Consider the following 14,301-nt stretch of genomic DNA (forward strand, 5'->3'; position numbering starts at 1 on the left):
TAGCTCTCTAATCTTAGAATGCTAAATGAGCAAAATGAACTAAAAGTGAGCTAAAATTAGCTAAGATAGCTAAAACACCTAACATGCTAACAGTACAACGCTTACATGTTAACAGGCTTACAGTTAGCATTAGTCCATCCATCCATCCATCCATTTTCTACCGCTTATTTCTTTTTGGGATTGCGGGAGGCGCTGGCGCCTATCTCAGCTACAATCGGGCTGAAGGCGGGGCACACCCTGGACAAGTCGCCACCTCATCGCAGGGCCAACAGACAACATTCAAACTCACATTCACACACTATGGCCAATTTAGTGTTGCCAATCAACCTATCCCCAGGTGGATGTCTTTGGAGGTGGGAGGAAGCCGGAGTACCCGGAGGGAACCCACGCATTCACGGGGAAAACAGGCAAACTCCACACAGAAAGCTCCCGAGCCTGGGATTGAACCCAGGACTGCAGGACCTTCTTATTGTGAGGCAGACGCACTAACCTCTGCCACCGTGAAGCCCAGTTAGCATTAGTGAAATTCCAAAATATATGACACTGAGATGTCGGGATGATGTTGAAAAACTGGTTCTCCCGTTGCTTCGATAAGAAAAGAACCGATTCCATGGATTCGAATCCCTTTTTGAGAACCGGTTCCCCTTATCGAAGCCACTATACCGTATTTTCGCGACCATAGGGCGCACCGTATTAAAAGGCACCGTGTCAGATACGGGTGCTATTTCTGTATTTAACATATAAATAAGTCACCCCGTAATTTAGGGCGCAGGTATGGTTAAACATATGCTAGCTTAAAACATACGCTAGCATGCATGGACGCTGTTTTAAAAAAGGTAGCAGGAGCAAAGCTGAGTTGGGTTGTGCTTTATTGAAGTATTTATCGATGTACTCACATTATTTTTTGATCAATCCTCATCCACAAATCCATCAAAATCCCCATCTCTCATTGTCCATTAGCATAGCAAGCTCGCACAACAGTAAAAGCCGACTTCTCTTGCCCCGTTGTGCGTATGGATTCGCTACCGTGCTAAACCCCTTCTTCTCCACAGTGTGCTTCACCGGGATGCTGAAAGTGAGCAGCACCTCATTTTGTTGGTGATGTGTTTGTTGGCAATGTTTTTATTTACAATGCACATAGTAGCATTTACCATGAATTGATTATCGTGGACCCCGACTTAAACAAGTTGAAAAACGTATTCGGGTGTTACCCTTTAGTGGTCAATTGTACGGAATATGTACTGTACTGTGCAATCTACTAATAAAAGTTTCAATCAATAAATCAATCAATCACTATATGCTCACTGTCCTCTCTCACCTGAAACCTTCACCCTTTAACGGCCACTTGCTGTCCTCAGTCACGTCCGCCTTTCCTCCATGTACACAGCGTGCCGGCCCAGTCACATAACATCTAGGGCTTTTGGAACTCAGTGCGCACACAACAACATATCTGGATTCGATAAGAGATTCGATAAGGAATCGGTTCGATAAGAGGATTCGATAATGGCACCGACATCGATAATTTCTTAACGAACATCATCCTTACTGAGATGTATACTTGCTGAAATAGCTAAAAAAAAAGCTACTGATTGATTGATTGAAACTTTTATTGGTATATTGCACAGTAGAGTACATATTCCGTACAATTGACCACTAAATGGTAACACCAGAATAAGTTTTTCAACTTGTTCAAGTCGGGGTCCACGTTAATCAATTCATGGTAAATGTTAGCATGTAAAAAGGCCTACTGAAACCCACTACTACCCACCATGCAGTCTGATAGTTTAAATATCAATGATGAAATATTAACATTGCAACACATGCCAATACAGCCTTTTTAGTTTACTAAATTGCAATTTTAAATTTCCCGCGAAGTGTCCTGTTGAAAACGCCGCGTAATGATGATGTGTACACGTGACCTCACGGACTGTTCAAATATTAGCGTTGCGCACACACAAAGCTAAAAGTCGTCTGCTTTAACCGCATAATTACACAGTATTTTGGACATCTGTGTTGCTGAATCTTTTTCAATTTGTTCAATTAATATTGGAGAAGTCAAAGTAGAAAGATGGAGTTGGAAAGCTTTAGCCTTTAGCCACACAAACACACGGTGATTCCTTGTTTAAAATTCCCAGAGGTGAAACTTTACTATCGATCAGAGCGGTCAAGCGAACATGGATCACGACCAAATGTCAACCAGCAGTTTTCGGTGAGAAAATTGTGGTAAAAAGTTGCCACTTACCGGAGATCAGCTGAGCTTGTGCCGTCCGTACAGCTGCCGTCGACTTCCATCAGACACAGGCCTCAAGACACCCGTGGACGTACACCTCCGACTATCAGGTACTATTTAACTCACTAAAACACAAGCAACACAATAGAAAGATAAGGGATTTCCCAGAATTATCCTAGTAAATGTGTCTAAAAACATCTGAATCCGTTCCAATGCAATCACAGTTTTTTTTAATCTTGTTTTTTTTTTTTTTCTAGTCCGTCGCTATCAATATCCTCAAACACGAATCTTTCATCCTCGCTCAAATTAATGGGGAAATTGTCGTTTTCTCGGTCCAAATAGCACTTTTTGTTGGAGGCTTCCATTAAAAACTAAGTGAGGAAGTGAGGAGCCATCAACATGTGACGTCATCGTCTGCGACTTCCGGTAAAGGCAGGGCTTTTCTGTTAGCGACCAAGAGTTGCGAACTTTATTGTCGATGTTTTCTACTAATTCCTTTCAGCAAAAATATGGCAATATCGCAAAATTATCAAGTATGACACATAGAATGGACCTGCTATCCCCGTTTAAATAAGAAAATCTCATTTCAGTAGGCCTTTAATTTTAAAATGCTAAAATACTAACTTTAGCATATGTCAGCACCAAAATACGATGTCTACCATTTTTTTTTTTTTTTTTTTTCAAAATGCTACCGTAGTAATGTTAGCAGACATCAAGTACCAAAATATGACTTTGGTGTATACCTATAAAATTTGCTTAAAAAGCTAACATACTAATGTTAGCATGCTAATGGGTAGCATATTTCAAGTAACAAAATATTTAACACTGAGATGTAGCACGGTGGAACAGGGGTTTGTGCATTTCCCTCACAATACAAAGGTCCTGAGTAGTCCTGGGTTCAATTTGTAACAAAAAAGAAACAGAATTTGTTTGTATATATCTTTAGGCAGGGGAAACAAAGAAGGAAGAAACTTTATTGTCATGGCACAAGTACAACAACATTTCATTTCAGAGTTACGCATTTTGGGAAAAAAGATAGCCCAATCTAACAAAACACAACTGTGCTCTGCAGAGGACTCAGGAGGAAATGTTCGCAGGCCAGATCTTTGAAACCTCAAAGTTGACTGCAGACGCTCTTAGGGAGGACCTGAAGTGAGCATAATTATCCTTAGTGTGCTAAATCTATAGTTAAGACTGAATGTAACACTGTTACCTCTTGTGGATACTACATTTGAGTCCGAAATGATGATTCTTCATCAAGCTGAATATGTTTTTTACAATGAAACGGATCAATGAAATGCATTATCACCCTGCTTTAAAGAGCTATAAGTCTGGACTTTAGGTATCAATCCTGTTTAAGCACTGGTGCTGTAAAAATTGACGAGGGGAGAGCTCGGCTACTGTTGCAACTCTGATTTGTTGCCATCCGTTTGATAGGTTGTTTTTGACATTAAAGCAATTGATCACGTTAATCATGTCTGACATTTTCACGTCTGTGGCCCATAAGTGAAAATGTCCACTGGTGGGTTAGGACTAAAAAATCCAGCCATCCATCCATTTTCTACCACTTATCCCCCTTTGGGGTCGCGGGGGGCTCTGGTGCCTATCTCAGCTACAATCGGGCGGAAGGTGGCGTACACCCTGGACAAGTCGCCATCTCATCGCAGGGCCAACACAGATAGACAGACAACATTCACACTCACATCCTCTCACTAGGGCCAATTTAGTGTTGGTGAATTATATTTATATAGCGCTTTTCTCTAGTGACTCAAAGCGCTTTACATAGTGAAACCCAATATCTAAGTTACATTTAAACCAGTGTGGGTGGCACTGGGAGCAGGTGGGTAAAGTGTCTTGACCAAGGACACAACGGCAGTGACTAGGATGACGGAAGCGGGAATGGAACCTGCAATCCTCAAGTTGCTGGCACGGCCGCTCTACCAACCGAGCTATGCCGCCATGTTGCCAATCAACCTATCCCCAGGTGCATGTCTTTGGAAGTGGGAGAAAGCCGGAGTACCCGGAGGGAACCCACGCAGTCACGGGGAGAACATGCAAACTCCACACAGAAAGATCCCGAGCCCGGGATTGAACCCTGACTCCGTATTATGAGGCTGACGCACTAACCCCTCCTCCACCATGAAGCCCGGACTAAAAATTGCTTTAGCTTATTAAAAATATTTGATTTACAGCTGTTGTCTGACTTGTTTGTTAATTTGTTGTTTTGAAAGTTTTTTTCCCCCAATGAAAACACATTTGCTACGTTTGACTTCTAGAAAAAGTAGATTGGGACTCAATTCCGTCAGTGGGAAAATGTTAGTCAAATGAAGAGAGTAGCTGAGATTCCCTGATTTAACGTCTCCACTGAATATCTATCCATCCATCCATTTTCTACTGCTTATTCCCTTTGGGGTCGCAGGGGGCGCTGGTGCCTATCTAAGCTACAATTGGGCGGAAGGCGGGGAACACCCTGGACAGGTCGCCACCTCATCGCAGTCCACTGAATATATCATGCATATTTTTTACACGAAAGACACCAAACAAAACCCACACAATCTTTTCTTTTCTCTTTTTTTTTTTAAACTGTGGCTGCCAGTACCCCTAAAGCACTTGGTCTCAGTCTGCATGCAGACCAACTTTGGAACTGTTTGGGTTAGTTCAGTGGCGGGCCGTGCGTTTCCCACTTAGGCCTTCAGTGGTGTCTAACTTCAATGATTACCTCTCAAAGTACCATCATTTATGTCACCACATGACCATTGCTGGAGAAATACTATACAGACACACATTTACTCACTACTGCGGATTGAAACACATCAACAGTGTACGAAACGGTTATTTTCTGGCGCATTTAAAGGCCTACTGAAACCCACTACTGCCGACCACGCAGTCTGATAGTTTATATATCAATGATGAAATATTAACATTGCAACACATGCCAATACGGCTGGTTTAGTTTACTAAATTTCAATTTGAAATTTCCCGCGGAGTTTCTTCTTGAAAACGTCGCGGAATGATGACGCATATGATGACGCGTGTTTGTGGCGTCTCGAGTTGGAGGGGACATACAGTATTAGCGCATCACCACTTACGGCTAAAAGTCGTCTCTTTTCATCGCGCAATTACACAGTATTCTGGACATCTGTGTTGCTGAATCTTTTGCAATTTGTTCAATTAATAATGGAGGAGTCAAAGTAGAAAGATGAAGGTGGGAAGCTTTAGTCTTTAGCCACACAAACACTCTGTGTTTCCTTGTTTAAAATTCCGGAGGTGAAGCTTTACTATGGATCAGAGCGGTCAGGCGAGCATGGTTCCCGACCACTTGTCAACCGGCAGGTTTCGCTGAGAAAATTGTGGTAAAAAGTTGCCTCTTACCGGAGATCTGCGGAGCTTGGGCCGTCCATGCAGCTACCGTGACTTCCCTCAGACACTGGTGTCAACACACACGTGGACACACCCCTCCGACTATCAGGTACTATTTAATCTCACTAAAACACTAGCAACACAATATAAATATAAGGGATTTCCCAGAATTATCATAGTAAATGTGTCTAAAAACATCTGATTCGCTCCCAATGCAATCGCCTTTTTTTTTTTACTTTATTTATTTATTTATTTTTTCCTAGTCCTTCGCTATCAATATCCTCAGCCACGAATCTTTCATCCTCGCTCAAATTAATGGGGGAATTGTTGTTTTCTCGGTCCGAATAGCTCTTGCTGCTGGAGGCTCCCATTATAAACAATGTGAGGATGTGAGGAGCCCTCACACCGGTGAGGTCATCGTCTGCTACTTCCGGTAAAGGCAAGGCTTTTTTGTTAGCGACCAAAAGTTGCAAACTTTATCGTCGATGTTCTCTACTAAATAATTTCAGCAAAAATATGGCAATATCGCAAAATGATCAAGTATGACACGTAGAATGGACCTGCTATCCCCGTTTGAATAAGAAAATCTCATTTCAGTAGGCCTTTAAAAATAAATAAACCTACATCAGCAATTAAAACTTATCTTATGTGGTACTGTCAAAAAATTAAATTGCACATAACATATTAAAAGTGTAAAAATTAAATATTTGATCTCACAATTTATAGGACCTATTCGACGCTGTATAAGCCAGCGGTACCCCTCGTAATCTGTTTATTTGAGTGGAAATGGCAGGCATTTCCCCAATTTCAGAGCTTTTTTATCGCAATAACAGCTGAGCTCTCTTTAAATATCCTTCTTGAAAATGGCCTTATAGATCTATATCTGCCACTTAATCAACGTTTTGTTCTCCTTCTCTGCTATCCTGGTCTGGCTTTGGCGCTACACTTCCCACTTCCAGCTAAATTGAAGCTTGTGAATGGATACTCACTTTGGAGTGACAAGTGAGTATCCAATCACAGTCTTGTTTACATAAGGCTATTTAGATAGGCTACTGTCAACAACTTGTGATCTGATTGGTTATCGCCACTGTCTCTCAACTCTATGTGTTCTCAAATTCATCCGCTAACGGTCCCGATGAGTATCTCAATCACAGGACGCGTACATTTCACGATCAACCTTCGGCCATCGAGATGGCCTTACTGACAATACTTCGTGATCTGATTGGTTATTGCAATTATTTATCACCTGTATGTCCCCGTTCACTTACAGCGCACAGACATTGTTGATTCTGAAGGCCTCGGGCAGATTTGGTACAGGACGGCAACATAAGCTAGCTGAATTCTGATTGGATACAAACTAAAACTAAAAACAACAGCACTGGAAGGAGCATAAAATGAGATGAAGAGAATATGAATAATTTTAGATATTTAAGGAAAGTAAATAAAACAACAGTTGTATCTGTAACTATGCTCATGATTTCTGGGTATGGTAGGCCAGCAGCGAAGGCCTTGCTGGCCCTGACGGCACACCACTGTTATTTGTGTCAAACTGAAGGTCTTGTAGAAGTTTTTCATGATACATGGAACACTGTCAACCTTCCAAACAGATTATATTTGGTGGAGTTTGTTATATTTTGTATGACAATAAGTTAAATGCTTTATGTAAAAAGTAGGGGTTTACCACTCCGATATTGATATTGTTCCGATATCAGCAAAGAAATTACAAGTTACAGACAATATCCGCTTAAAACTAAAATCTCCGATGTAAGCTCCGATAATAACAGTTCTGCAGTGCTTTTACTTATGTAAAGATGCACAGCCAAACATCCAAATGTCCTCCGATAAACACACAATGTTGGTCTTTTATTGTACTTTAGTGAAGTCATTTACAAAAGATAAACATGGTAGGCTATGGGCTATTAGTAGCTCGCAGCTACACGACAGCTAAGCACACAAGCTATACTTTTATAAAAATTGTCCTCAATTGAACAATATTGCAGTCTAAAAAACAACATTTGTTAATACAAACAAATATCTAATAACTATATTTATATATTGCTTTTAGATAGAAAGTCTCCCAGGCAGAAGCAGAAAGTATCCACAAACAAACACGTCTGAATCCTGTACTCCATCATTTGCTTAATTTGATGAATGAATGTGACCACTGAGTGCCGCAAAAAATAACACATCCTTATGGATTAATTGAATCCCTGCTTTGTATTAAATATGAAATACACAATATTTACTGTATTAGAAAGACTGAAAGACAGTCACAGGTGATGTGTGGATGCAATAAAAAAGAAATAAGTTGACCTTTTAGTTGTTTCATGTATTTTCAGGAGCAGCAGAGAAAAGGTGTGATTGTTGCCACCGACTGTAACTTCTCCATGGCCGTGGCCCATCATGCAGTGGAGCTGAAGATCCCCGTGTTTGCCATCATGCCCTCATGTTGCTCCTCACCTCGTCTTCGGATCTACAGAGACTACGGCGCCATGGTCATCTCTTACGGCAGCACCGGTCATGATTCACAGAACCACGCCCGCCATTTGGCCGAAAACAACGGTTACCTCTACCTTGAAGAGTCAGTCAACATTTTACTACACTTTGGGCCTGATCTACTAAAAGTTTACGTGTACTAAATCATGTGCAAACTTGATAGCACACGCAAAGCTGATCTACTAAACGTGTGCAAAGTGGAGTGTGTCTGTTAAGTGAGCAGAATTAGGCGTGCAATCCATTTTGCGTTTTTGTTGTCATTAATATGCAAAATATATGCTGACCCACAATATTGCGAGGAGAAGTTACAAATACAATTATTTAGTACGTGCAATGTGATTTATCAACACTTGTTGTATTTAGAATGCTTCAGAAGGACGTGCAAAGTGAAAATACCACAGACGGCTGCAGGATCTGCTCTCGCGCTGCACAGACAAACGAGAATCTTCCGTCCTAAGTGTGTGTGAACATTTTGGATGGTCAAAAAATGAAAAATATTAGACACTTTGTCTATTCAGTAATATAACTTTATTATTTAGAACTTAAAGGGCTAGTTAACACAAATTCAAATGATGCATCTCGGTGTATTTTAGGATTATTTCATGACGTTCGTTTTTTTTTCACATTAAATATGTATTATTAAAATATGTGTTATATGAAAGGCAGCATGGTGAAAGAGGGGTTAGTCCGTCTGCCTCCCAATACGGAGGTCCTGAGTAGTCCTAGGTTCAATCCTGGGCTCGGGATCTTTCTGTGTGGAGTTTGCATGTCCTCCCCGTGACTGCGTGGGTTCCCTCTGGGTACTCCGGCTTCCTCCCACCTCCAAAGACATGCACCTGGGGATAGGTTGATTGGCAACAATAAATTGGCCCCAGTGTGTGAATGTGAGTGTGAATGTTGTCTGTCTATCTGTGATGAGGTGGCGACTTGTCCAGGGTGTACCCCGCCATCCGCCCGATTGTAGCTGAGATAGGCATCAGCGCCCCCCGCAACCCCAAAGGGAATAATCGGTAGAAAATGGATAGATGGATGGATTTTATATGAAAACAACTTCTTTAAGTAGCATTTTTCAACTTCTTGAGCGTAATAAGTGAAGCCTCTCTCCAATGAGCGCACTTTTAGCAATAATAAAAAATGTCAATGTACAGTAGATTTACTGCAGAATTGCTTCTAAAATGCCCATAAAAATTGGTTGATGTCTCCTGAGTTTTTAAAAAAAACGGCAAAACGCCACAGGTAGGAGCAAGATGACTTAAATGAGACTGTCTCCGTGGTGATGACCTGTATAGTACACACAAAATCCTCATTTAAGATAGAGGCTCTGCACCACAGTACTGTACAATGGCATGCGCAGTCTCAGTAAATCACACGCAACACGCCCACTGATAGTACACACTATAGATTGCTTATGCCATTTTAGCACGAGGTCTTTAGATCTTAGTAAGTCAGGCCCTTACTGTACATGTGTTAGCTTTTAGCATAACACACGATACACACAAGTTTCCAGTAGGTCCTTGTATGTTTTGTTGTGCAGTTTTTATACTGCTGTGGTCCCGCCGGGTTTTCTCACAAATGTTTCTTGATGCCTTAATTATGGACTGCAGTGATTGTAGGAATTGGCGGTCAGCTTTTCCCTGTAATATTTACCTCAGACACATTTAATTATAGCTTGACATATGCAGACCTTGTATCTGACCAGACTGATGAGGGGAATTGGATGTTGTCGTCAAACGTAACATTATGAATGCAAAAGCCAATTTCCTAAAATGTGGCTTTTACCCTTCATTCAAGTCTAACACAAACTATTTCTTATAAGGTAAATGCACTTTTTTGGAATTTTGTCTATCACTCACAATCCTTATTAGAAACAAGAACGCACGTCTTTTTTTTTTAAACGCATTCTAACTCGTAAATAATTGTAAATAAAAGTCTGCTTACAATGGAGCCAATGGAAACCATGATGTCATTGCGTCTATTGTGTTTATTCCATCATTAATGCCCTCTAAATAACCATCCAAAAACTGCCAACAATACTCCATTTACCTCAAATTTGTCTGTCTATCTGTGTTGACCCTGTGATGAGGTGGCGACTTGTCCAGGTTATACCCCGCCTTTCGCCCGAATGCAGCTGAGATAGGCTCCAGCACCCCCCGCGACCCCAAATGGGACAAGCGGTAGAAAATGGATGGATCTGTATAATAACCAAGTATTAGCAATGGTAATTATAAGCGCTAACGTTGACGACCTACATTTAGCAGCACATTGTATTGCCATCATCAACTGGTGAGCTGTGTTCTCGCCTCGGAGCTCTTGAAAGTTTATTCTAGATCAGGGATATCAAAAATGCAGCCCACGGACTGGATCAGGCCCGTGAACAGGTTCATTCCGACATGCGAGAGGAGTTTGCTAAGTGTAAAATTGAGCTGCATTATTTTAAGATAAAAATGCTGTTCTAAATGTCGACACTGGATGTCGCTATAGCAATTCTGTTCGGCAAGCAAATAGTTTACACCGGGGCGAGCAAGTATACCAAGCAAGAGGTACACGATCAAGTGGGGCTGCGACTCCTTCCCCTTGACCCAACGTAAAACAATCATCCATCCATCCATTTTATACTGCTTGTCCCTTTCGGGGTCGCGGGGGGTCGGTGGAGCCTATCTCAGCTGCGTTTCGGGCGGAAGGCAGGGTACACCCTGGACAAGTCGCCACCTTATCACAGGGCCAACACAGATAGACAGACAACATTCACACTCACATTCACACTAGGGCCAATTTAGTGTTGCCAATCAACCTATCCCCAGGTGCATGTCTTTGGAGGTGGGAGGAAGCCGGAGTAACCGGTGGGAACTCATGCAGTCACGGGGAGGACATGCAAACTCAGCACAGAAAGATCCCGAGCCCGAGATTGAACTCAGGACCTTCGTATTGTGAGGCAGACGCACTAACCCCTGTTTCACCGTGCTGCCCCAATCAAAATGTATTTATGTAGCCCTCAATCAAAAATGTCTCAAAGGGCTGCACAATCCGCAACGACATCCTCTGCTCAGATCCCACATCAGGCCAAGAAAAAAAACTCAACCCATTGGGCGTAATGAGATTGCAGATGGCTTAAAAGACGCTAGTTTGTACACATTTTTTTTTTTTAACTCTTTGCGGGGATTATAAATCATTCTTCATCTAAACGGGAACATCTTAACATCCTAACAGTCCGCATCCCACTGACAGCAGACTTTGTACAGTGAGTGATGTTTTATTATGTTTGTTGGCTCTCATGAAGTTTGCAGTAAGTAATCAGTGATTTTGTCGAAGGAAAAATTTAACGTGTATTATATTAATGTGCCGCGTATGCTTAAAATGAGCAAACTACATAAATATTACATGCTATTATGTTACTACATTACATATACTGTATAATCACAGTGTATATATAAAACAACAAAAGTGTTTAGATGGGTTTTTTTAAGTGCTTTATAGGCAGAACAGAGCAGCTCCCATTGCATTTATTTACTAGTTAAAGTGCTTTTAAAAAACAAAATCATGTGTTATTCTCTTACATAAGGACTGTGAAAGATAGGCAAAACTCCCCGATAAAGTGCAGTTCCTCTTAAAGGCTCTACATGACTTCCAAGTTATTATCGTATTTTGGTGTGATTATTTACATAAATCTAAAGAGATATTAACAATTACAATTCAAATTCCGAACAGGAAGGCGCTTGCCGAGCTATACTATCACCTAGTGGCATTTTATATGAATTGCTGGAAATAACCATTTAAATCAGGGGTAGGGAGCCTACGGCTCTAGAGCCAGATGTGGCTCTTTTGATGACTGCAGCTGGCTCTCAGATACATTTTAGCTGACATTGCTTAACACGATAAGTGATGAATAAATCCTTTGGTAATCACAGTGTCAAAAATAACGTTCAAAATATAAAACATTCTAATGCATTTTCATCCATCCATCCGGTTTCTACCACACCTGTTCAAGAAGTCGCATTAATGGTAAGAAGTATTTTATTTATTTTTGGCTAGCCTCAGAATAACAATGTTATTAAAAAGAATAAGAGACTTATCGTACTCCAAAAATGTTGGTCTTTCTTAAAAATGCACGCATATAGTTTGTATTCAGTCTTGAAAAAATTAATTTAAAAAAAGTTGTATGGCTCTTACGGAAATACTTTTTAAAATATTTGGCTTGTATGGCTCTCTCAACCAGGGCTTCACGGTGGAAGAGGGGTTAGTGCGTCTGCCTCACAATACGAAGGTCCTGCAGTCCTGGGTTCAAATCCAGGCTCGGGATCTTTCTGTGTGGAGTTTGCATGTTCTCCCCGTGAATGCGTGGGTTCCCTCCGGGTACTCCGGCTTCCTCCCACTTCCAAAGACATGCACCTGGGGATAGGTGGATTGGCAACACTAAATTGGCCCTAGTGTGTGAATTTGAGTGTGAATGTTGTCTGTCTATCTGTGATGAGGTGGCGACTTGTCCAGGGTGTACCCTGCCTTCCGTCCAATTGTAGCTGAGATAGGCGCCAGCGCCCCCCGCGACCCTAAAAGGGAATAAGCGGTAGAAAATGGATGGATGGATGGGCTCTCTCAACCAAAAAGGTTCCCGACCCCTGATTTAAATGTAGGTCGGAAGTCCGCATGAGAACACGTGTTAAACAGGCCTGAATCACTCCTAATCAGCATTCATCTATTCTCTTTGATTTGTTTCTGTTTAGAGATGAAAGTGCGACCTACCTGGCAGGACTGGGCACAGTGGGGATGGAGATCTACGAGCAAGTGGCCAAACTTGACGCAGTGTTGGTGCCTGCAGCTGGACAGTACGGCCTGCTGGCGGGCACGGCTGCAGCCATCAAGCATCTCAACGCACACGTTCTTGTCATAGTAAGTCCTTGGTCAGAGGCGGGGAGGAAAAGAATGTATGAACTTGTATCAAAATGTGATGAATCGGCTCGTTTTGCAGCTTCGATTTTGCGCCGCCAAAATGAGGTCACATTTCCCAGAAACCCTTGCTTCCTGTTGCAGAGACACGTTGCAGCTCGCCTCCTACATTTTTCTGGTGTTGAGCCATGGATGTTTTTCATTCAGCTTGGCTTTTCTTAACAAGATAAACATATTTGATGTTTTTTTTCCCCGTTTCCCTGCTGCCGTTGTCTGCCCACTGCTGCAACTCTGACAGATTTACGTTTGTTTGCAGTGGAGGAAAGGGATGAGAGCCTCTTATCCTTTGTCATGTATAATAAATACACTCTTCTGGCTCTACGTGGTGCCTTGCATTAAAACACATGGGGGCTGTTAGAGGTGATACATTGTCTCGCTGTGATCAAAGAAGTAAAGACGCATAAATTCACAATTCTGCAACACATTCAAGAGTGCACAGCTCAGCTTCTGAGAGGACAAATGAAGTGGTTGTATTTTTCTAATGTTTCCAGGTGTATGTATGTGTGGTTCTAACCAATACTGTGTGTCTGTATTGTGTGTGTACGTTCTTCAACAGGGAATAGAACCTGAAGGTTTCCCTTTGCTGCATCAATCTCTAAAGACAGACGGTCCCATCAAAGACTTCCATAGCAACCCCAGTAGCAGACTGTATGGAGGTAAACCTAACAGAGTAGCTTTATCCCAGCATGCACAAGACATTGATACAGCATTGATTATACAGAGTGTCCTTTAAAACTGACTTTGAAACATCGTTGCAAAATAGTTGTATTTGGAAATTGAGACAGCGTTGATGTCCGATGTTCGATCCACGTTGTTGGTTGGGAAGTTACAGAATTTCGAAAGTCAAATCAACGTCACATTCTGACACTGAATAGATGTCATAAAAAAGCATGCAACGTTGTATTTGTGTTGTAGAATATTGGTTGGGAAATGACCAAAGTTATTTGGTCAAATCAACATTAGAACCCAAAAACGCAACGCTATGTTTGAGAAAAACAAATCAGCAGTGACGTTCAAAAAAGCTTTTATCAATTACGCCAAATAGCGAAAGTGAAACCGCTTCTATCAGGACATGATCTCGAGAAATTAATCCACGCCTTCATCTCGAATCGTTTAGACCAGTGGTTCGCAACCTTTTTTCAGTGATGTACCCCCTGTGAACATGTTTTAATTCAAGTACCCCCTAATCAGAGCAAAGCATTTTTGGTTGAAAAAAATATAAAGAAGTAAAATACAGCACTATGTCATCAGTTTCTATTTATTAAATTGTATAA

General features: G+C 41.5%; 1 protein-coding gene across 2 annotated transcripts in view; it reads left to right on the forward strand.

The window, feature by feature from the left end:
• The window catches only part of LOC133559282 (L-threonine ammonia-lyase), a 53,783-nt gene that overhangs the window by 22,326 nt on the left and 17,156 nt on the right, over nt 1-14,301 (forward strand). For both annotated transcript variants that reach the window (XM_061910893.1, XM_061910894.1), the window contains exons 4-6: nt 7,930-8,171; nt 12,805-12,970; nt 13,584-13,683. In XM_061910893.1, the coding sequence (XP_061766877.1) occupies nt 7,930-8,171; nt 12,805-12,970; nt 13,584-13,683 (508 nt within the window). The remainder of the gene's footprint in view (nt 1-7,929; nt 8,172-12,804; nt 12,971-13,583; nt 13,684-14,301) is intronic.

Source organism: Nerophis ophidion, linkage group LG09 (genome assembly GCF_033978795.1).
Source record: "Nerophis ophidion isolate RoL-2023_Sa linkage group LG09, RoL_Noph_v1.0, whole genome shotgun sequence".
Taxonomy (NCBI): Eukaryota; Metazoa; Chordata; class Actinopteri; order Syngnathiformes; family Syngnathidae; genus Nerophis; species Nerophis ophidion.